The sequence below is a fragment of the Nelumbo nucifera genome, chromosome 8, assembly GCF_055504915.1.
Source record: "Nelumbo nucifera cultivar China Antique chromosome 8, China Antique-T2T, whole genome shotgun sequence".
In the NCBI taxonomy this organism is placed as follows: Eukaryota; Viridiplantae; Streptophyta; class Magnoliopsida; order Proteales; family Nelumbonaceae; genus Nelumbo; species Nelumbo nucifera.
In genome coordinates, this window is record NC_142656.1 from 52725891 (window position 1) to 52751623 (window position 25733).

General features: G+C 40.3%; 1 protein-coding gene across 13 annotated transcripts in view; it reads right to left on the reverse strand.

The window, feature by feature from the left end:
- Nucleotides 1-25733, reverse strand: part of CNX3 (cofactor of nitrate reductase and xanthine dehydrogenase 3) — a 39181-nt gene that overhangs the window by 4513 nt on the left and 8935 nt on the right. For all 13 annotated transcript variants that reach the window (XM_088893158.1, XM_088893153.1, XM_088893154.1 and 10 more), the window contains one exon: nt 24944-25042. Coding sequence is in view for 2 of the 13 variants with exons in the window: in XM_088893149.1 (XP_088749275.1) it covers nt 24944-25042 (99 nt within the window). In the remaining 11 variants the exon portion in view is untranslated. The remainder of the gene's footprint in view (nt 1-24943; nt 25043-25733) is intronic.

The window sequence follows — 25733 nt, forward strand, 5'->3', positions numbered from 1 at the left end:
CTGTTGGGAAATAAAGATGCCCTTGTGAGAGCGGGCAACTTCAATTCCAAGAAAGTATCGTAAGGGGCCTAGATCCTTCACCTCAAATTTAGTGGCTAAGAATTTTTTGTCTCTGGATTTCAGCCTCCCAATCTCCTGTGATCACTATGTCATCCACATACACAATAAGAGCTGCAATTTTACCTTCACCTCTTTTCACAAACAGGGTATGATCTGACTAGCATTGTTTGAATCCCATCTGTTGGACTGCTAAATGGAACTTACTAAACCAAGCCCGAGGTGATTGTTTCAACCCATATAGGGACTTTTTTAACCTGCACACCTTTTGTTCACTGCCTTTGGCACAGAACCCTGGGGGTTGGGTCATGTACACTTCCTCTTCCAAGTCACCATTCAAGAAGGCATTCTTGATGTACAATTGGTGAAGATCCCAGTCAAGATTTGCTGCCAAGGAAAGGAGAATCCGGATAGAGTTCATCTTCACTACTGGAGCAAAAGTCTCTGCATAGTCCACTCCATATACCTGTGTGAAGCCTCTTGCTACCAGTCTAGCCTTGTACCTTTCAACAGTTCCATCAGCTTTGTGTTTCACTATGAACACCCACTGGTTCCTTCCCCTCAGGAAGATCTACCAACTCCCAAGTACCATTTTTGTGTAAGGCATCAATTTCTTCCTGCATTGCATCTGTCCATTCAGGTTTTGACAAAGCTTCTACCACGGTCTTAGGAATGGGGACACTATCCACAGAAGAGAGAAAGGCACGGTACGAAGGTGAAACATGCTCATAGGACACAAAATTAGAGATAGGATGATTAGTGGTACAAGATCTAACACCCTTTCTCTTAGCAATAGGAATATTAAGATCATTGGTGACAGGTGAATCAACATTTAAAGGAGCAATGGGAGCAAGTGTACCTGGCTGATGAGACGGATCTGCCTTGGGTGAATCCGATGATGTTGGTTGCATAGTGTCCGGCTCCACGGCTCTTGAACTCTGTTGGCTCTTATGGTGACGATGAAAAACCCGGAACGGAGGAGGATCGGATAAAGGAGGTAGTTGAATCTGAGTCGTCGCCTGTTTCTCCTCAACCCTACTCTCCCCCTGAGGAGAAACCGAGAAGAACGATTGACTCTCAAAGAATGAGACATCAATGGAAACATAGTACTTGCGGGCAAAGGGATCATAGCAACGATACCCCTTTTGAGATGAAGGGTAACCAAGAAAAACACAAAGAATAGCCCGAGGGTCAAGTTTACCACGAGTAGGTGATAGGTTGTGGACAAAACAACGACACCCAAAAACGCGCATCGGAATGGTGGACAGCGGGGCTGTAGGGAACAAGAGCTGATGTGGGGCCTTATACTCTAGTAGTTGAGAGGGCATGCAATTGATGATATATGTCGCACACAATACTGCATCCATCCAGAACTGTTTTGGCACATTCATATGAATCAGCAAGCCACGAGCAACTTCGAGAAGGTGACGGTTTTTTCATTCAGCCACACCATTTTGTTGGGGTGTCCTGGCACAAGAGCTTCGCTGAAGTGACCCACTCGAAGCAAAGAACTTCGTGAGATCACTATGGAAATATTCCTTTGCATTGTCCGACTGGAAGATATGAATTTCCGTTTGGAACTGAGTGAACACCATGCGTTGAAAATCTTTCACAATTTGTGGCACTTCATCTCGAGATCGCATAGGGTAAACCCAAGTGTATCGAGAATAATCATCAATCAAAGTAACAAAATACTTATAGCCAGCCGCAGTAGGTAGAGTAACAGAGCCCCAAACATCAGAATAAACAATATGAAATGGAAATTCAGATCTTTTATTTTGTAAAGGTAAAGAACTTCTACAATGCTTACTCAACTGACAAGTTTGACACTGTAACTGACTCACTGACAAGGACTCAAACAACTTTGGGAACATAACTTTTAACGACTCAAAAGAAAGATGACCTAAACGACTATGCCATAAATAGGCCTGACTCTCACTCGACGAACTTGTGGACTCAGTCGCCACTAGACCAGCATTATTCTCCAACATGTAGAGACCATCCACCATGCTTCCTCTACCAATCGTCTTCCCCGAGGTCAAATCCTGAAACACACATGAAGACGGAAAAAAGGTGACTGAGCAGTTCAAAGAGTGAGTAAGACTACTAATGGACAACAAATTAATAGGTAATTTCGGAACATGCAGGACATTAGGAAGAGTAAGGCCAAGTGGGAGAGATATGGTGCCTCGGCCAGCTATGGTAGAAAAAGAACCATCAGTCAGCCTTACCTTATCTCTCCCAGAGAGAAAGTTATATGTCTGGAACAAATTTGACTTACCGGTCATGTGATTTGAGGCTCCGGAGTCAATAATCCAAGGTGAATCAGTAGTGTGAGATGACACATGGAAGGTTGTGGCATTACCTGATGTAGACGCAAATGAGGTAGAAGGAGTAGGCCCAGAGTCCACCTGACGGAGAGTCCTACCATACAATTCCAAATGTTCACGAAAGAAGTTGATAATATCTTCCTTAGGGTCAGAACCGGGATGTCTCTCCTGAGTTACGGAAGGACTAGTCTTTGTCGATGCCATATTAGCTGAGTTATACCTTTTTTGATTCTGCTGGCCTGGTTTCTTGCCCTGATCCGGTGCTGACTTCTTACCCAAATCCTATGCCCATTTAGGTTTTCCATGGAGATCCCAGCATGTATCTTTCGTGTGTCGTGTCTTCTAGCAGTGAGTGCACCAAAGCTTGCTTTTATCTTCTGATTTTTTCTGAGTGTCACCCTTTTAAAGCCACCTCCGACATTTGTATCTGAATTTCCCCGGACCGCTAGGGCAACTGACTCCCCTTCTACACCATTCATCACACTTCTTCTGCTTTCTTCTGACTGCACCAAAGCATACACCTCCTGGACTGATGGCAAGTCTTTACTACCCAAGATCTGTACCCTGATGGACTCATATGACGGATTCAGCCCTAGGAGGAAGGCAAACACTCGTTGCTGTGATACAAGTGACTTATAGGCCTTTGCATCTTCATCACACTTCCAATTCACATTCTGATAGTAATCAAGTTCTTTCCATATTGATGTCAAATCATAATAGTACATCGAGAGACTCTCTCCCCCTGCTTGCAAGTAGAAGATTCAGCTTGTAGTTGATATATCTTGGCATAATGTCTCTGTTCTGAATAAGTGGACTTCGCTTGTTCCCATATCTCACAAGCAGTTTCAGCCCACATAAAAGTCTTCCTTACTTGTGGCAGCATTGAAACCAAGAGCCAAGACATCACCATACTGTTCTCTTGGTTCCACCTATCATGCTCAGCACTTCCATACTTCGGTTCCTTTACTCTCCCATTGATGTATCCTATTCGCCCCCTAGCAGTGATGTAGAGTTTTATCCCCCTAGACCACTCAAGGTAATTCAGACCATCAAAGGGAATGACAGCCATGGGAAAGCTCATATCCATTCCCCCACTCACTCCATTGTGGCTCCCTGAGATCTCTGAAGTAGCAGAATTCTCAGTCCACATGGTCAAGCAGTTAATCAGTCCCAAACACCGGACTTAGGACCCCTCCTTACTCCACAAAACAATGCTCCACTCAGTTCACACCCACACACTCAGGTTTACCAACCAGATTGAGCACAAACAGTACCAAATTCCGGACAAAAACTGAGGTAATATTCGGCAGATTTCAGACCTGTATAGTTTTAACAGTCCCCACCTACCAGAATTCCAGAATGTCTAACAGCCACTAATCAGCAGGAGAGATCCTTCTTACTTATAGTCAACTCAAACCATTGAGAAGACAGGTCATCCTTGACCTACAGTTGTCTTAACACATGAACAGGATCACACGATCCAAGAAAACTAGGGTTACACAGGTTCGACAGCATTCAGCCGCCCCAGATTCATAGGGTTTTCACTCGGCACATGACCAAGGAGAGTAAAGAAGAGAAAAATAGGGAGAACTGTACCAGTTGTAGCTATTCTATAGTCCAGAATCAGATTTCTGTTCTGCTAGTCTGTTCGATCTGTTCTTTGGGTTGATCGATCTTCTCTTTTAATCAGCATTCCCACTCTGATACCATCTTGACAGTGTAGCCGGCCAGAGATAAGAGGAAGAGGAGAGAAGAGAAGAGAAGAAGAGAAGAGAAGAAAGGAGAGAAGAGAGAAGGTTTGCAATGTAACAGTACTAGCGGCGCCAGTGTTTATTTTACTATATATAGGGTGACAGAAATAACAAGGGAAAAGACCCTTGTGCCCCTGAGTACAATAACAGACATAACAGAAATAAAAAAAGGAAATAAAAAACACTTTAATTAGCCAAACAGGCCCTAACATCTGCAACTAAGTTATTTTAACATTATTCTAACAGGCTCCATCCTCCATGGTATTTCTTCAGCCTAGAGATAACTGTTTGGCAATCTCCTTTAATATCCACTTCTTTCCACCACTTAAATCTTAGACATTTTAACCGTTGAATGGCTGCCAACAGTTCATCCCTTAGAGAGATTCCAATTCCAATTGGGCCTGAAAAACTAAGAAGAATACTACCAGTTTCATCTCTTACTATACATACCCCCAACTCCTGATTCCCCTGGATTTCCCAAACAACAGCCACCAAAATCAAATTTAAACCTCCAGCTGTTAGTGAGAACCACTCAGCTAGCCTTTGTGATCTTGTGCTTTGAAAGCCAGCAATAACCTGCTGTTCTCTTAATAAGTCATTCACTGAAACACCTCCGAATTCATCACAAACTGATGTCCAATGAGCCACCTTTATCATTAGAAGCTTGCAAACCTCCTCAACTGTTTTATATTTTTCTTCAAAGATTCTTACATTCCTCTCACTCAATAGCCCCCAAAGTGCAGCTCCTGTTACACATTGCCATAAGATCTTTTACCTTCTAATAGTATATTTCATCCAACTTGGGCTGAAAAGATCTAAAACATCAGCCGGGGTCTCCCAAGTCCTACCATCCAAGGACAAAAAATGCTGCCACACATGAGAAGCAAAGGAACTGTAAAGCAAAAGGTGGTTGGTGCTCTCCCCACTCTTCAAGCAGAGGATACATGCATGGCGTGAGATTAACCAGTTCTTCCACTTTCTTTGGAGTCTTTCATGGGTATTTATGACTTGATCAGCCACCTCCCAACAGAAAACCTTAATCTATGGGGGAATAGGACCACTCCAAATCTCTTTGGCTGGGAAAGGGTTACTATCAATTAATAAGAAAAAAAAGAATGGAAGAATGAAGCACAAGAGAAAAGACCATTAACAGCAGGTGTCCAGACTCTCTCATCCCCACCCAAGGGTAAAAGTTTCACATCTTGAAGGGTTTCCAGCAATGAGATTAGCTCACCCATTTCATGGCACCTCACGACTCTCAAGCCAAGGTCCCACCCCACAACTGAATCATCAACAGTAGCATATTCCACAATTGATTTGTTTCTGAAATTGGATAAGCTGTAAATTCTAGGAAAGGTTTGGAAGACAGGAAAATCCCCCACCAAATGTCTTCCCAAAATTTTGCCCTGTGAGGCTGTGACCTGATTTGGCATCATATCTTATGTGTTGCAAAAAGGTGGGGAGTAAATTCATAATTGACCTCCATGGGCTTAATGAAGACTGATTTATAGCAGGACCAGAGTCCCACATATTTTGATGCATCCCATAGATATTGTTAGTCACCAAGCGCCACAATGCCTCTCTCTTGTTGGGGAACCTCCATAGCCATTTTCCTAAAAGCTCCTTGATTTTATCCTAAAGTCTCTCTGCTCATTTAATACCACAAAGTGAATTACATTCTTTAACCTTACAGATAAAATCTTAGACACAGTCTTATATAAGTTGGTCATAAGACTTATGGGTCTAAAATCATTCAGAGTAGCCGCTCCGCACATTTTGGGATTAAGGAAACAAATGTGGCATTCATTCCTTTTCCAATCTTTCCTCTTCTATGAAACTCAGCAAACACTTTTTTTAGATCCTCTATAACAATCTCCCAACATGCATGATAAAAATCCATTGTAACCCCATCAGGTCCAAGGGCTTTACCTCCATTCAGCCATCATTTCCCTCCTAATCTCTTCCAAAGAAAAGGGTTCCTCTAGTTTAGCAGCTAGATTTGAAGAAGAACTTTCCCATTGTAACCCTTCTAACACTAGTTTTGTTTGTTGCTCAAGAGCATAAAGGGCTAAAATACAAAGTTATTGACTCCTCCAATTCACCCCTCCCTTGTACCTCAACCTCGTTAACCTATTGGGTAGTGTATGCCCTCAACTCCAATTGATGTATTGTGCATAAGCATTATTATGAATAAAAGTTCTTTTACTTCATTGTCATGGGTGTCTTCTGCTAATTAGTAATTACCCCTTAGTTCGCTATTACATATGAGACTACATAGTTATTCCAGTATGGACTTAAATGTTCACAACCAGTGGATAAACCTGGGGGGTTTATCCTATTAAGGTTGACATTCTTATACTTCCCAAGGTAGTGGAGCAATGAGCCTCATCTACCCAGATTGTGACCTAAGGTGTGAGGGTGAGTGCTTACTAGAAACGTTGAACTAAACCATATCCAGTATGTTCCCAAACTTTGAGATTGGTGGAACAACTGGATGCTGCATATAACCCCTAGACTTGATATTAGTATCATGTCAGGTGTCAAGCTCAGTTGCTTTTGATATGCCAACCAGCAAAATCCTTATGGATCAAATACTTGGGTATGTTAGAGCAGTTTAGCTGGGTAATTGAGCTAGTGATCAATGTGGTAGGATTTTCTACTATGTTAAGACAGATAGAACATTCCGTACAACTTCCTATGGTGAATGCCTGAATTTGCCAGTAGTAGAATTGTAAGAATCCTCTATTAGGGTTCATCAGAGAGGGAACTAGACATTGTGTTACTAAAGACTTAGAGGGAATAAGTCCTTCACTAATGCAGTGTCAAGTATTGATAGTAGAGAGATTAATTGCAAAGTAATATGTTGGGCTAATTACCTGATAATCACTTGATGGGTTGAACTAATCTGACTTGGGCCTTTAGGATGGTAAAGCTCCAAGTAATTGAGTGTCTAACACCTGATGGGCTTAAATATGAGCCCAAAATCCCATGATTGAATTTGCCATGTTGGCAAATTCAGGGTCTAGGGGTGGACCCCAAACACCTACGAGGTGGATGGACTTTAGGGTTGGTTTGGCTCATTAGATACCGAGTCCCGTGTCATACAAGCTTATCTTCCGAAAAAGACATCTCCTAAATTAATGGGAAACTCAAACACAGCCACATGGTTCTTCTCACTTAACATTCTAGTCAAAGTGGGACTTGACTAGAGGAATAGTTTTCCTATTAGTTCTAGTTGAATTACAACTTCGACTAGTTTCACTAGGAAAGCTTGTAGTTAATTAGAAGCTAGATAATAGGAAGTGGACTGAAGTTGGGAACTTCTAATTGCTCTAGTATTCTAATGAATTTAGAAACCCATAATCGAGAAAGGATTGAGCTCTAGGGTTCTCTACTACACTAATTATACAATAGACAAGAGAGTAGGACAGACAAGTCTGTTAAAGAGACACATTGCTGAATTCGCTCACCCCATTCAAGAGAGAAAAGCATAGGGTTTTGAACTTCTTTCTTGCATATTTCAACCATCCCTTTTAGAGTATCTTCCCAGCTTTGTTTGGTGAGATAATAAGAAAAAGTTCTCAGCCAAAAGAGAGCAATAAGTTGCCGCCATTAGAGGAGATCAAGTCAGTAGTGTTTACACCATCAGTACACCATCCTTAGTGTAGAAGCAGTTCTTGGAAGGATTGAAGCTTGGGTGTGAACACCACTTTGATTTCTGCACTTGTGGGCATCTATCAGGTACTATCTACTCCCAACTTCAGAGATTCGATATACCATGTTCCAATTGACCCGAATAATCCAAAGATAAAAAACAGTTTTCTCAATGATGTGCGATTTCAGCATAGGAGTTGATCCAAAAATTTTTGTTTTTACCATTCCTACTGCTGGAATTTTTGCACATAATAATCACTAGATGATCATCTTTCATAACTAACAATCTAGGTATCAAGTTTTTTCCTCCTCCCATTGGCCAATGAATGAAAAAAATTGCTATTCTCATCCCCTTCCTTCAACCATTTACACCTCGATTTTTGTATCCAACATGTTTCCTCTCTTCTTAATAACAATTCCAAATCTGCCTTCAATTCAAATCTTTTTTTCCTTTCTTCCTTCTCCAAACCCCTGCCATCCTCGGCTTCTTTCCTGTCCAATAATTCTATTTGGTTCAAGAGATTCACTTTATTATCCTCGATCAAACCAAAAACTTGGTGATTTCACTCTTTCAGTTCCCCCCTGATCTCTTTCATTTTTAACATAAACAAAAAGCCTTCCCAGCTCTCCCCTAGGTACCCTTTCCACCAGTCATATTTTTCTTGAATGCAGGGTGTGTAATCCACAAGTTCACAAATTTAAAGGGAATAGGCCCAAAAGAAATCTCACTCAATTGCAAAAATAGAGGCCAATGATCAGAGATAGGCTTAACCAAAGTCTTCACCATTACAGGCCCAAAATGATCTTCCCACCCTGTGGTGACTAGGAATCTATCCAATTTACAGCATACTGCATTTTCTTGCATGTTGAACCATGTAAATTGTGTGTGCATTTTTCAGAGAAAGATCTTTTAACATACAATTTGAAATAAAAACATTGTAGTTCCTCGTGCTTTTGGAAACTCTAGAAGTAACAGTATTCTTTTCAGAACAAAATCGGGTGACATTAAAATCTCCGGCCAAACACCAAGCTTCTTCACACACTCTACTAATGAAGAGCTCCTCCCACAGCCTACCCCTCTCTATAAGAAGTGGGACCATACACTAGTCAACCACCACTCGAAACCACTATCCTTTTCTCCAAATTTCATTGTCACTGTAAAAGAACCCACCATTTCCTCCACCAACTCTATTTGACTCTCCTCCCATGCTGTAAGAATTCCACCTGAAGACCTCAAAGTAAGGAGGAAAACCTAATACTTATTCTTTAACCCCTCAACACTTATTTTTGTTTCCTGAAGCAAAATGATGGATGGCTTTAGTCTTCACAAAAAAAAATCCTTAACAACTCTCCTCTTTCTTGCACTCCCTGAACCTCTCACATTCCAACTGAACATCTTCATTGGCACTCACTAGGCCCCTGTACTCCCTCTAAGTGGTTTCCACTTTTTGTCCTTCTATGACCAAAGGTTCCATTGTTTTAAGACCTGACGAGTAAGGATTTCTACTTCAGACTGTCTTTTTCACGGTTTATTGGTTTTTCTTTTCTATTCTGCTGAACCAATTGGATGCCCATTGCATCCGTGAGTTCTCCCAACTCACTCTCAATCCCCTCTTTTTCTGCCCCTTCTCTAATCCCAACATTCCCTGTCTGGGAGATTTTCAGATACGACTCTAATGGAAAAAAGAGTGCTTCAAACAAAATTCAGGTGAATGATAAAGAAGAGGCTTTACGATTTAATTCAAATGTTGGATTCACTTTGGCCTGCTGTGATCGCATGGTGGAAGATGTGGTGGCAAACGATAAAGAAGAGGCTCTAGGTTTTAATTTGAATGTTGGCTATGCCTTGGCATGCTGCGCATGGTGGAAGATGTGGTGGCGGACTCAAAAGTAGGGGAAGATAAGGGGTCAGAAGTCGCATATGTAAAGATTGGCGAATGCAATTCTAGTAAGCAGCTTGATAAGGCTGAGAGGATAGTATGCAAGGAAGTGGAGGATGGTTTGGGGGAGGAAGGGGAAGCTGTGAAGGGGGGCAAGGATGGAGAGGAGGGAAGAGTGGTGGAAGAAGGAGAAGGGAGTTTGGTTGATAATGCAATTTGCAAGGACAGTAACCAGTTAGGAAGATCAAATGCTGATCCTCTTGTTACTGAAGAGGTGTTGTCTGGCAGATTAGGGGTGGACCTAGGCCGAAGAAGAATCGAAGATGAGATTGTAGAAGGGAGGGCTGCCAAGGCAGGCGGCAGTGAGGGGTGCCAGGATGAGATTCTTACCAGTGACAACTTGTGTTTCGAAGAGGTGAAGGTTGGAAGATTGGGCATCGATCTGGGCCAGAGGAGCAAGGCTTACAAATAGAATGTGGAGACAGATATTGGGATAACTAGAAAGAAAGTACGGGTTTCAAGAAATCCTCATGTTGTTCATGTGACAAATTTTTTCTCAGTTGAAGCTTGGTCTAGGGGTGGGGCTGGACCTACAAAAAGTTTAAAATGGATTTATAAAAGTAAAGGATCGAGAGGCATTTCTCCATCCGAATCCGGTCCTTGTGAAGCAATGATTCAAGCTCAGTCTCCGGTTCCCAACTAGCTAAGGTGCATCAAGACAAGAAAGAGAGTGTTGAAGGATCCGAAGGAGACGAGAACTCCATAGCGAAAAAGAACTAAGCTTTGTCTTTTCAAAAGCTAGTAGAGAAAGAAGTTGAGATTGGCAAAAGCCTTGGCTTATTTTTTTGATTTTCTATGAAGGCCTTTGAGGAGTTCGAGAGAAAGAGGAAGGAAGAGAGCTTGAAGAAAGTAGCAATCAGGGAAGGAAGAAAGAAGTGGGATGAGGATGTCGATAGGCAGAATGGAGTGTGTGAGGGCAAGGAATAAGGAGATGCCGGGGTTCTGCAATTCAAGGGGCTAGATGAAGGTGTCCGGAAGTGTGTTTTTTGTTTTTGTGTTGTTTGGATGTAATGGTATCAAAGGTAGTAAGTCTGTGTTAGTGTCTGGTGCTTTCTCTCGGATGATTTCTTATCACCTTTCTCTTGTATTTGTAGAGAAGATGGGCCGAATGGCCCATAGGTTGTTTAGTCTTTCCTGTTATTTATGTTTCTTTTCTGTAATGGGCCTTATTCTGGGCCCATCCTGTCTATATTAAGTTCTGTGTAAATTCTTGCCCAACTAAGGGCCTCCTTGTAATTATTCAAATATATCTTAATAAAAGAGTGTTAGGGTGCTGAGAGAAGGAATGTTCGAAACTTTCATTCTCAGACCCTCATTGCTGAACTCTCAAGCTCTCCTCTCTTCAGTTTTCTTCATGGTATCAGAGCGTATCTGAACTTGAATATCCTAGGGCTGGAAGCTTAGTTACGTACTGCCTGATTCTTGGAGGTCATTGGATGAGCCCAAGACTATCTCTTGGTGAAGTGGTTCGGTGGCCAGAAAGAATCAGAGAAAGAAAGAGGGGAAGAGGAACAGCTCGGTTCTGTTTTTGAAGCTCGACTGTGTTTGGACTGTTGGAGTTCAAACTGTATGTTGTGCTCAGTTTTCTGGTTGTTCTGTTTTGAAGCTCGACTGTGTTTGGACTGTTGAAGCTCGAACTGTAAGTTGTGCTCAGTTTCTGGTTGTTCTGTATTATCTTCGACTGTGTTTGGACTGTTGAAGTGTCCGAAAATCCTAGCTGTTCTATACTATCTTCGACTGCATTAAATCTGGTTTAACCCAGAAATTTCTGGGCTGCTTTTCTCTTCTTCTTGGACTGTTAAAACCTGCCGAAACATCCTTGTAACAAGGCTGTGTATTGTTACTCATATTTTGGCTGTTTTAGGGGGTTGTACGAACAATTTTTGGGGTCTTTTCTCTTCCCTGACAGTGGGGTTGTCTCTATTGCCCACACTGTGTTTGTGAAAAGGCCTGTTCAGCAATACCGATTGGTATTTACTCTTCTTGGCTGAGTGCACAGCTTTGAAAAGGTACTTCAGCTGAGTGCACAGTGCCTAGGAGTTTCTGATTACCTCTTGAAGGCTGAACTCAGAATATTGTCTTCTTGTGGTCGGCTGAACTCTGTTATTGCTTGTCCTCATTCAGTATACTTGTATAAGTCATCTGAAATCATATTTAAAGTGTGTACATGATGTACTACTCAGAGTTTGAAAACAAAAATGGTGCTGAATATGGACTGGTTCAGGGGACTCCAAGTGATTCCTTATTGACTGTGACCACAGTTAAACTCGATGGAACTAATTATCTAACATGGTCACAATCAGTAAAGATTCATGTTTGTAGAAGAGGAAAGTGGGGATTCATTTCCGGGAGTAAGAAGGCTCCCCCAGAAGATGATCCATCCTACGAGAAGTGGATGCAAGAAAATTACACTGTCATTGGGTGGCTTGTGAACTCAATGCAGCCACAAATCAGTCAACACTACCTATGGATGAATTCAGCAAAGGAAATTTGGGACAGTGTTGCAGAAACCTATTCCCAAAAACTCAATGTGGCCCGGGCATATAAATTGAGAAGTGATATAAAGAATTTAAGGCAAGGAGAGAAACCTCTTGCTGTATATTTCTCAACCCTTAAGTCCTTATGGCAAGAGATTGACCTTATAGAAGCTGTAACATGGGACACCACCATTGATGTAGAGACCTACAGAAAATTGGTTGAAAGGAACAGGGTATTTGAGTTCTTAACTGGACTAAACCCAGAATATGATATCACAAAACAGAATATTCTTTCCAAGGAGTGCGTCTCTTTGTCACAAGCTCATGCATTGGTGAGTAGTGAAGAAAGCAGAAGGGCTGTTCAGGTTCAAGGGGCTGATATTAATGATCACTTTGCCAATATGGGGATTAAACCCAAAGGGAATGCTGGAACTTCTGGTGGCATAGGAAAGAAAGAAGTTATATGTGAGTACTGTAAGAAGCCGAAGCACACCAAAGACAAGTGCTGGAAATTACATCCTAATCTAGTTCCCAGTCGGTTTCAGAGAAGGCATGATAGTAAAAGATCAGGAAGTGCAAATGTAGCTGCCGGGCCAGATAGTGAAGAAATGTCTGCTTCTGCACAATTGGCAGCCATGAGAGCAGAATATGAAAAGTTTGGGAAGATGATCAGTCAGTTGAGTGATGTGACCTCTCCTTCCAACCCTTTAGGAAATTCTACTGCTTCAGCATTTCCTCATTCAAGTATAAGGGCTTCTGCCAATCATGCTACCACTTCAGGTAATCTCAAGATCCCTTGGATTATTGACTCAGGTGCTTCTGACCATATGACCAATCTGTCTACCTTGTTTGTTTCATATGACTTGCTTCCTGTACGGGATAAAATCACTTTAGCTAATGGTTCACTTGCCCCTATCTCTGGTAAGGGAACCATCAAGGCTACGGATTCCTTGTTCCTACCTTCTGCCCTTCATGTACCTAAACTAAATACAAATTTGTTGTTTGTAAGCAATTTAACCAAATCACTAAACTGTTGTGTAACCTTCTTTCCTTCTTACTGTGTTTTTCAGGATCTGGAGTCTCAGAAGGTGATTGGGAGTGGCCATGAGGCGAACGGAATATACCTGCTTGATACCCCGGAACAATGCACTGATCATCTTGGAAATGCTGCTCTTGGATCTGTTTCTTCTGAGTCTGTTAGTCGGATTATGTTGTGTCATCGTCGTTTTGGTCATCTGTCTTTTTCTGCCTTGAGTCATCTTTTCCCTGAGCTGTTTAAGGAAATTAGTTTGTCTAGTCTTCATTGTGAGTCTTGTGAATTGTCAAAGCATTGTAGAAACAATTATCCTTTGAGTAATAAAAGATCTTCCTTTCCTTTTAATATTGTGCACTCTGATGTGTGGGGGCCTTACCACTTACCTTCCATGGGGGGTTATAAATATTTTATCCTGTTTATTGATGATTTTTCTCGGTTCACTTGGATATTCCTGATGAAATCCCGTGCTGAAGTTCCAAGACATGTAAAACAATTCCATGAATTTGTTCTAACCCAATTTGATACCAGGATTAAAATCTTCAGATCTGACAATGCAAAATAATACTTTGAGAAAAACCTATCCTGCTATCTCTCTGACATGGGAGTCATTCATCAAAGCTCATGTGCTAGGACCCCAGAACAGAATGGGGTTGCTGAGAGGAAAAACAGGCATATTGTTGAAGTTGCAAGAAGTATCTTATTTGCCTCACATGTTCCTACCAGGTTTTGGGGTGATGCCGTTCTTACTGCTACCTACCTTATAAACCGCATGCCATCCAGGGTTTTGGGGTTTAAGTCTCCCTTCACTCTTCTTCATCCGGACAAGGATCATTTTCTTGTTCCTATTCGTGTCTTTGGCTGCACCTGTTATGTACATGTTCCAAGTGTCCAAAGGCATAAATTTGAACCCAAAGCTCAAAAGTGTATCTTCCTTGGTTATTCCCCCACATAGAAGGGTTATTGTTGTTTTGATCCAAAGTCTGGCAATCGGTATGTCTCAATGGATGTCACCTTTGATGAGCTTTCCCCCTTTTATGGTTCCTCTCCAGAAGGACATTGTCCACAGGGGGAGGATTTGTCACAGGTGTTTGCTCTTCCTCTTCCTGTCCCTGTTGAGTCTCTTGATGTGTCTCCTTCTCCTTGTCCCAATACTCTACCTCCTCGTCCTATCCTCAATCCCAAGGAGGATCAAAGGCCAAGATCCAGAAATGTGCAGGTTGTTTCTCCTACAACACATGAGTCTCATTCACTTCCAGTCACAAAAGAGACAACAGGTACTGTTTTAGCACATTTGGATTCATCCTTCCCTGACCTTGATATTCCCATTGCTGTTAGAAAAGGAAAACGGAAGTGCACTGCACACTGCATTTCAAAGCACCTTTCTTACAGTTTGCTTTCACCTCCATACTTTGCCTATCTCTCTTCTGTTGCTTCTCATCCTATTCCCAGGTCTGTGTCAGAAGCTCTTAAATTCCAGAGTGGAGGGATGCTATGAGATCTAAAATCGATGCCCTATACAAGAATGACACATGGGAAGTGGTGGATTTGCCTGAAGGGAAGGATCCAGTCGGTTGCAAGTGGGTCTTTACTATCAAATACCGAGCTGATGGCACCATTGAAAGGTACAAGGCCAGGCTGGTTGCAAAAGGCTACACACAGACATATGGGATTGATTATTTAGAGACCTTTGAACCTATTGCCAAGATGACATCTGTGAGGGTTCTTCTATCTTTAGCTGCTCACTTTTACTGTCCTCTTTATCAATTGGATGTGAAGAATGCATTTTTGAATGGTGAATTACATGAGGAGGTTTATATGTCTCTTCCTCCAGGGATGTATGGAACTAATATGAAAGGGAAGGTATGCAGGCTGAAAAAATCTCTTTATGGACTAAAACAGTCCCCTAGAGCATGGTTTGAGAGATTTAGAACAGCACTTGTTAACTTTGGTTATGTGTAGACACAGTCCGATCATACTCTTTTTGTGAAGAGGAGTGGACCTCTGGCAGTATACCTCATTGTGTATGTAGATGATATTGTAGTGACTGGTAATGATGTTTAGGAATTCATGATCTAAAATCTTTTCTCCATACAGAGTTTGAGATTAAAGATTTGGGGGACTTGAGATACTTTCTTGGTATAGAAGTGGCTCGATCCAAGGATGGGATTCTTATCTCCCAAAGGAAGCATGTTCTTGACTTGCTCTTCGAGACTGGAAAGATGGGTGCTAGACCAGTTGCTACTCCTATTGATATGAGTCATAAACTCTCAGCCTCAGAAGGGACATTGTTAGAAGACAAAGGAATCTTTCAAAGACTTCTTGGGAAACTTTTGTACCTATGCATGACTCGGCCAGATATTGCATATGCAGTCAGTTGCATTAGCCAATTCATGCATGCTCCCCGAGACACTCATATGGCAGCAGTAGAGAGAATCCTATGTTATTTGAAGGGCTCCCCAGGAAAGGGTATTCTGTTTACCAAGCATGGTCATCTAAAACTCGAAGCCTACACCGATGATGACTGGGCCAGAAACATTGATGACAGAAGATCTACTTCTGGGTATTGCAGCTTGGTGGTTGGTAATGTTGTTTCTTGAAGAAGCAAGAAACAATCGGTTGTTGCTCGGTCTTCGGCTGAAGCAGAATACAGGGCCATGGCACACGGAGTTTCTGAATTATTATGGCTAAAATCATTGATGGAAGAACTTGGAGTTGAATATGACAAGCCAATGATGTTGTACTGTGATAATCAGGCTGCCATCAACATTGCTCACAACCCAGTGCAACATGATAGAACCAAGCATATTGAAGTTGATCGACATTTCATTATGGAAAGGGTCTCTTCGGGTGAAGTGTGTCTTCCTTTCATCACATCTGAAGGACAGTTGGCAGATTTTCTCACCAAAGGCATTCCCAAGGCAAAACTTCAGCATGATACCAGCAAGCTTGGCATGATTGACATCTATGCTCAGCTTGAGGGGGAGTGTAGAGAAGGTGGGCCGAATGGCCCATAGGTTGTTTAGTCTTTCCTATTATTTATGTTTCTTTTCTGTAATGGGCCTTATTCTGGGCCCATCCTGTCTATATTTAGTTTTGTGTAAATTCTTGCCCAACTAAGGGCCTCCTTGTAATTATTCAAATATATCTTAATAAAAGAGTGTTAGGGTGCTGAGAGAAGGAATGTTCGAAACTCTCATTCTCAGACCCTCATTGCTGAACTCTCAAGCTCTCCTCTCTTCAGTTTTCTTCAATATTCTCTTTTTCTTTTAATGAATTTATTTTTATTCTTCCAAAAAAAATACATTCCATGTCTTTGTCCCAATTCTCTTGTCTTCTTCCTCCCCTCTCGCCCCTTCCTCTAAATGGTCAATCATGAAATGCCAAATTCCTTCCCCATGGCCCATACCTAAACTCTCATTATCACATTCTTGCATTTTCCTAGCCTCCTGAAGCTTTTCCCGGACTAAAGTGGCACTTGGTGTTTTCAAAAAATTTTGACAATCCTCCCCACATAAAAAAAATACTATCCACAGAAACACAAGGTGTAATAAGAGAAGAACCTGGTAAGGGAACCATAGTTGTCAAGGCGATGCCTAGGCGGGTGCCTAGGCGACAAGGCACCCTTGGAGGCTCGCCTCGCCTAGTGGCCAAGCAGTTTTGTACACTGGGTTATAAATACTTTTATATTTTTAATTTTTTTTTACATTATAATAATAAAACAGGCATTATTAAACTAGAATATTCATTTTATGTGTTTATATACTAATTTCTTTTTATTATTTTCTTATTTTGTTAGGGTTTAATCAATGCAAACATTGCTAACTGCTGTATTGAACCCATGGTTCAAAGTATCGATACACCTCTGTGTATTGGCAGAGGTGTATCAGTACTTATAACGATACTCCCCCTATTTTTTCATTTCTTTAGTTTTCAATTTCAGTTTCAAATATATATATATATATATATATATTATTTAAAAATGGGTCCACGAAAACACCTGTGAACAAGTATCGGGACCCAAAAGATACAATACAATACACCCGATACAAGGCGTATCATATCGAAATTTTGATCTTTGATTGAACCCTCAAAAATTTCAAGACCTGAACCAATAAGCAAGGGAAGAACTTGAAATTTTGTGTAATCAACACATTTTCTTCTTCCACGTCATCTTCTTCTTCTTCCACCTTTTCTTTTCTTCTTTCCTATAACAAAAGTAGGAGTTCAGCCCCTATATTTTTTGAATTTTCTTTCCTTTGCTCTTTTTTTTTCTCATAAAATGTTGATTTTATAGACTTAAACATGAAATTTATACTTATCTAATGAAAATTATGAATAATTATTAAGGAAAGATGGTTATGGAACCTAGGGAACTACCCTAGGATATATGGTTTTACTTAAAAAAATCCATCGCCTAGTCACTATCACCTAGCCTCGCCTTGGCGCCTTGAAAACTATGAAGGGAACATAAGTACTTGGCTGGATTGAATGCAAGTTCGATGGTAGCAGTTTGGTAACATCTATGGAAGACAAGATAGGGACAAAACCCCCATCTAATTAACAGTTTCCATCTGAGAGAGACTTCTTCAGCACTTCTTCACCATGAAAAGAATCCTCCACAGCATCCGATACTAATTCATCTCTGACCCCCAAGAGGTTTCCTACGTCATTAGACAAGGGTTAGGCACCAGATCACATTTTGGGGACAAACCGCCACTTCTCTCAAGTCTTCTTCACCTAGAGCTTCCAGAGCAACAAATTAAACATAAACCTTCCTTTCACAGAGGTCAGCACCAAACAACCTCATTAAATCTCCTTAAAAATCAATTACCAAATCCCCAATCACATCCATCGCCACTGAGCCTTCCCTCTTTCCTCCAACACTACCAATCCCCTGAACTGGCTTTAGTTGAGTATTCATCCTCATCTTCAAAATTATCTTCCACCTCTTCTTCTCTAATATTTCTGGAGCTCCTTTTCTCCAAATCCAATTGAAGTCTAGTCTTTGTTGTCAATGGTGCTTTAGGTTCCACCATTCCTTTTGGATCCTCCTTGCTTGTGTCTCTCTCCTCTTCATCACATTTCTCAAAGGGCATCATCCCCTGCAACCCTTTTTCTCATTCACCAGAACTAACCATCCTCCTTTCCCCCTTTTCTACAGATCTTGACACCACAGTTTCAGCCCCAAATGTTTTAGCCAATTCAGACAACCCTCAGGTCAACCAGTTGGCTGACCCGTCTGCTCCTTACCCAAACAACTAGTGCTCGAGTCACCTAGGACATCTCCCTTGCTCTTATTCTGCCTCGTGGGCTCCACCTTCCTATATTCACCTTCCTAATATCTTTATGTCTGTAAAGAGACTGGGCCGAATGGGTCCTAGTATATTCTCTTGTAATATCTTTTCTTTTCTTGTTGGCTAATGGGCCTCTCTTAATGGGCCTGTTATTTCTTTTTTGTTTAATCTCTTTATGTTACTACCTAGCTAGCCACCCACTTAAGGGCATACTTGTCATTACTTTAACATTAATTCTTAATAAAAAAGGATTAGAGGAGAAAGGGAAGATAATTCGATTCTTCTTCTTCTTCCTTCTCTTTTCGCCATCTTCTTCTCTTGTGCTGCTGCTCTTACTTCTCTTCTTCCTTTTTTTTCTTCTAATCTTCAAATTTACACCTAATATTTGAGGACTGATTTACATCTTGGTATCAAAGCAGGTCTATTTCTTCCTTTTTTTTTCTTCTTTCTCTTTTCCCATACACCCTTAGATTAAGAGAGTGTATGGAGAGATAGATTCTCTATAGTTCAGAGGATCTCTGACCTAGTTGGTAGAGGGTTTGGAGAGTTTAAATTTGGCTGGATATTGCCAAGAAGTGGTGTTGTTCTGTTGCTGCCCAAAACCCTAGCCGATTAGAGATTTTTGAAGGTACAGGTAAAGGTGAAGCTTTGGGTGTGGCGCTCTGTGCTTGGGAGGTGTCTTGTGACTCTTAAAGGAGGGCGGTTCAGGATTGGAAGAGATTGGGAAGTTCTAGTAGGAGCGGCTGCATCTTCTCTCTTCCTCCCCAACAGTTGGACGGAGTAAAACCCTAGTTTTCAAGCATCTGGGTTCTGGTTTGACTTCAAGTAAGTTTATATAGACAAAATTTCTGGTTCTTTGATTTTCGTTTGATTAATGGAGCCATACGGAAGTGAGTTCAAGCAAGTGCCAGTTTCCGGCCTTGGCTCGGTAGATTCCGTTTTGACTGGTGTGACCACAATCAAGCTAGATGGGACAAATTATCTTGCTTGGGCACAATCTATAAGAATTTATGTCTGTAGTAGAAGAAAACTCGGGTATCTCACAGGTAGTAAAGTGAAACCCGAAGAGACAGACCCTGAATTTGAGAAATGGATGCAAGAGAACTATACTATCATAGGATGGTTGGTCAATTCTATGCAACCTCATATAAGTCAGCATTATCTCTGGATGTCTTCGGCTAAGGAGATATGGGACAGTGTTACTGAGACCTATTCATAGAAGTTGAACGTAGCCAGAGTCTATAAGTTGAAAAGTAATGTGAAGAACCTAAGGTAGCAATCTACTACTCTATACTAAAATCCCTATGGCAAGAAATTGATGTTATGGAAACAGTTGTATGGGAGAGTAAGAATGACGCTGAAATGTATAGGAAGTTGGTGGAGAGAAATAGGGTGTTTAAATTTCTCACTGGACTCAACCCTGAGTTTGACATCATTAGGAAAAATATCCTGGCCAGAGATGAGGTTACTCTTTCCCAGGCATATGCTATGATAAGCAGTGAGGAGAGTAGGCGGCAGGTTCAGTTGCAGGGTCCACCTACAGAACACTTTGCACATGCTAGAATAAAGCCAAAGGATCCTACTGAGAAAAAGGAGCAGATATGTGAATATTGCAAGAAACCGAGGCATACAAAGGACACTTGCTGGAAGCTTCATCCTAAGCTTCTTCCTGATAGGTTTAAGAATAACAACAGCTCTAAGAAGGGCAGTCAGGTAGGAAAGCCTAAGACAACTAGTGTTGCTACAGTATCTGAAGGAGGAAATAAAGAGAGTGAAGAAAAATCAACCATTGAGCAATTGGCAGCAATGAAGGCGGATTTTGAAAAGTATGGGAGGCTACTAAATCACTTGGAAGCTACTGTTTCTTCATCTCACTCTTCCAACAACAACACATCATCTTCATCTGCATTTGCTCATTCAGATATTCGTGCTTCTGCAAATCATGCTTCAATTTCAGGTAATCATAAAATCCCTTGGATTATTGATTCCGATGCATCAGACCATATGACCAGCCTGTCTAATCTCTTACTGCTCATACCACCTTCTCTCTAGCAAAGAGAAAATATCCCTTGCTGATGGGTCTCTTGCTCCCATCTCTGGTAAAGGAGATATAAAGACCTCTGACACCCTTTATTTATCCTCTGTCCTTCATGTCCCTAAACTTAACACAAACCTTTTATCTGTTAGCAGCTTAACTAAATCCATGAATTGTAGCATAACCTTTTTTCCCACTCATTGTGTTTTTCAGGACTTGCAATCTCAGAGGATGATTGGGAGTGGCCATGAGGTGAACGGAATACACTTGCTGGACACACCGGATCGAACTTTGAGACCACCTCATGGAGTTGCCTTAGAGTCAGTTTTGTCAGAGTCTGTTAACAAAGTCTTGTTATGTCACTTTCGGTTTGGTCATTTGTCATTTTCTGCTTTGAGTCATTTGTTTCCAGATATGTTTAAGGGAGTGTCTTTATCGAGTCTTCATTGTGAGTCGTGTGAACTAGCAAAGCATTGTAGATATTCTTATTCAGTAAGCAATAAAATATCTCTTTCTCCTTTTCATATTGTTCACTCTGACGTGTGGGGGCCATATCATTTGCCAACTATGGGGGGTTACAGGTACTTTATCCTTTTTATTGATGACTACTCTCGTTACACTTGGATTTATCTCATGAAATCCAGGGATGAAGTACTAGCTATTGTGCAAAAATTTCATGAACTCATCATCACCCAGTTTAACACTCGTATCAAAATATTTCGTTCTGATAATGCCAAGGAGTATTTTGAGAGAACCCTCTCCGCCTATCTTGAAACTTTTGGGGTTATTCATCAAAGTTCTTGTTCCTACACTTCACAACAAAACGGGGTGGCGGAAAGGAAGAACAGACATGTGGTTGAAGTTGTCAGATCCCTCTTGTTTGATCAACCGTATGGGTCCTAGTATCTTCTCTTGTAATATCTTTTCTTTTCTTGTTGGCTAATGGGCCTCTCTTAATGGGCCTATTATTTCTTTTTTGCTTAATCTCTTTATGTTACTGCCTAGCTGGCTGCCCACTTAAGGGCATACTTGTCATTACTCTAACATTAATTCTTAATAAAAAAGGATTAGAGGAGAAAGGGAAGATAATTCGATTCTTCTTCTTCTTCCTTCTCTTTTCGCCATCTTCTTCTCTTGTGCTGCTGCTCTTACTTCTCTTCTTCCTTTTCTTCTTCTAATCTTCAAATTTACACCTAATATTTGAGGACTGATTTACATCTTAAAGGGTATGTTGGCGATTTGGTTTATCAAGTAATTCTTTTGACGTAATCTATGAAAAGATAAGCAACTTTTGATATATCCATTCTCAAAATGTAAAATACATATTGTGTAATATACAATATATATATATATATATATAGAGAGAGAGAGAGAGATGATAGATAGATACCACCCCCGTCCCATCTCTAGTCACCAGAGATCCAGATCTTTGGGTTTCCCCGAAAACCCACCTCCGAACTGGTCAAAGGTCAAAAAACCACCCTGACTGGGGCCGGGTGGAGTAGAGGCCTAATGGGAGAGGGTCAAATTGCAATCTTGACCTGTTGACACCAACCCTCATAGAGGCTTATCAAACCTTCAACAGAAAATGCATTCCCTGCTCTAATACTAGGTTTGCTTTCTTGTTGTGCTTGAGTTAGGAAGTTAGTGTTTTGAGAGAAATGGCGAAGAAGAAAAGGAGCAAAAGAAGAGAATAGATAAATGGAGAAGAGGAGGTTCAGGTATGAGATACCCCACCTCCTTAAACACTTTTTTACTTAATGAAACATGAGTAAAAGTTACAATATAGACCTTACTACTTTGAATATTTTACAACATGACCATATTATATTTAAAATACCAAGAATACCCATAGACTAATAAACACACATCTTCTAATATTACTCTAATGAAATTCTGACATGTATCAAAAAGAAATATATGATTAAGGTAACCAATTACCAATTTTAACTTTATATTAACTTGAACTCTGTAATTTTACCGCAAAATATGGAAAGAAATTTGGGTTGTTAATTATTTCCAAAGTTGTATACCATCTAACTGAAAAGATATCTATCTTTTAGAGCTATAATTTCCATCCACATCTTGTTAACATAATAATCAATAGTCTCATTAGATCTCAAAAAAATAAATGAGAGTGTCCCATTCTTCAAATAATGTGAAAGAGAGGCTTAGTTCAGTTAAGTTATTCTGCAGCATGTCAATAAGCCACACCATTTCCTGAAAGACTGGAAACAACCTATAAAAGGATTTCTTTCCAAAACTATCCTTCTTTTTTATTAGCTGGAGGCTATACCTCATTGTTTCCTAATTTCGATTTATTGGAATTTCCTTTTTGATATAATTAACATAGTGTTACAATAATATCATGCCTGCCACAGCTGCAACACATGGAGCACCAATAGTAGCTAGTATCTTTTTCTTATCAATGTTGCCATCAAGGTTTAAAATGTCGATGTCAGTGGAAATGTCAGTCATCTAAATATAAGAAACATGTCGGAAATGACAGAAATATCGTATGGAAATATTGTAAAAATTATAGACATGGTGGAAACATTGTAAAATATGCAAAATATAGAATGGTATTTTATGAAATGATAGAAGAAGCATAGACACACCTTTTTAAATTATTATCTTGTTCCAAATCATTAAACAAAGCTAAGAAACTAAGGATATAGACAAAAGAATAAGTTATGAAGTTGCCCTGTAAACCTTAAGATTTAGACTTCATGATAGAATGAGTTAAAGCAAAATTTAAACTCATAAGAAATGTAAATGGTTGTAATAGATCAATCAAATAATCTCTTACACAAACAAAAACTAATATTTGACTTCATGTTTGAAATGAATATTGAGCTAGTTCAAACTTCAAAGTGGTAATCATTTAAATTTGGTGGACAATAACTTCTTACTTCACATACCTACAATATTTGTTACAAACTTATGTTATAATACTATCTCTTGTACTCCACATTGTACCGGTAGTGTTCACTGGGGAATATGTCAATTCTAGTAGAATTTCATGTTCTTACCCATGGAAGTGGAAATGGAAATATGTCATGGAAACTATCTCTTGTACTCCACATAGTGCTGGTAGTCTTCATTAGGGAAATGTCGATTAGTAAAATTGTGTTGCTACCCATGGAAATGGAAATATTAGGGAAATTAGGGACATTTTAAACCATGGTTGTCATCTATTGTTCATGAGACTAGAGATATTAAGTCTCCTTTTTTCAGATGGCCGAAGAAGAGAGTGAAGACTATGTGAAAAAGCATTAGGGCTGCAGTGTGTTGCTCTCTAAGGGAAGAAAGAAATGCACGAATATTTTCAGATAAGGAAAGAACCATTGGAAACTTATTAGATCTAATTCTGTTAAGGGTGGCACATTGGTTGAAAACTATGAAACTATTCTCAGATTATTCTGTGGCTGATTTGGTGAGAAATTGGAAGGAGATAGCTTCCTCTGCCCTCTGTAAGAGGACCTGTAGTCCGTCATGGTTCCCTCCTCCCTCTGGGTTCATAAAACTGAATTTTGATGGTAGCTGTTTAAGGAACCTAGGGCCTTCTGGGATTGGGGGAGTGTTCAGGAATGAGGAGAGGGTTATTTTTGCTATTTTCTCAGGCCCAATTAGGGAAGGAGACTCTCTTAGGGAACCCAGGGCCTTCTGGGATTGGGGGAGTGTTCAGGAATGAGGAGGGGGCTATTATTGCTATGTTCTCAGGCCCAATTGGGGAAGGAGACTCTCTTAGGGCTGAGATTCTTGCAGTCCTGGAAGGTATCCAAAGAGCAAGGGAGTAGAACATCAAATGTTTAGTCCTTGAAGGTGACTCGAAGGTGGTGATTAGGTGGCTAAAGGAGGGAGACAGCGGTTTATGGAGTCATAACAATGAGAAGAATAAATTCAAATGGCTGAGTAGGGATATTGTGGTTCATTACAACTGGGTGAAGAGGACTACTAATTCTTTTGCTGATGGGTTAGCAAAGCAAGGGGTGAATAGAGATTCGATTTTTTGGGCTACTTTTTGACTTTTTTCCTTTGTATTCTTTTGGTGGGGAGTTAAGTCTTTTTACCTCCCCTTTGTACCTAAGCTTCACATAGTTTCATATCATTAATAAAGTTTCTTGTTATTGATCAAAAAAAAGAAAAACTATTATTTTAACTTAGGCAATTTTTTAAAGTTCAATCAGTTCATGGTTCTAGCCTACTAGATATATTGGAATGAGGAAAACGCTAACATAGACAGAGTCAATTATGAAGACAAGCACATCAGACAAGGATAAAATGTCGTAAAACAACCTAATGACAGTAGAGTAGTTCAATAGATATTTCAGTATGATAACTAAGTGCCAACAGTGTGAAAGCATACCAGGCTGATGAGTCTAAGATAATAAGAGCAAACTGAACATGAAATATGGTAAGAGAAGCCTAAGCACAAGAGGTGGCATGAACCAGACAAACTACAGATCTGAAAATAAACACAAGGTATCATATCTGAACTTAAAAAGAGAAAGAAACTTGTTAACATAATAATAATGTAGAGGATTGGTCATGTTAAAACAAATCAATAAGTTCACTACCAAGTAGTCACAAACCAGAAAGACTATATATGTCAACAATAAGGTAAAAAGCATTCGTACAGAAGATGACAAATGTTCTAAATCACAACCATATTCCATATAAAGAAGTGAGTGGTCTTTCCAAATGGTACCATAAAACCAGTATCTCTACATTCTACTGATGGAGAATTAAAACATTTGTGTCAAACGGACTGCAGAAAACATCCATCAATTTTCATTAATTTCAAGCTCATTCATCTTTCTCTATGATAGTCCTATAATTCTTATAGTTGTTGACTAAGTTGAAAAATCAACTTACAGCATGTTACATCTGAAGCCCAGTCATGAAATCTATACCTTAAGCCATACATTCTAATCCCTTTTACTTCATTCCACATCCAAACCTTCTTTAACACTGAACTAGTCCAACAATTCCTCTTTCTAGAATTTTAATTTTTGATTTCCACAGGCCCTATACCAGTGTGATACACCCATTGATTCTTGTAGGTCATGTACTATGTTGTGGACTATGGGATCTGTCATTGATACCTGATGTTCAATATTAAAATCAATTTCTTAAAGTGGGTTTTAATTGATTCC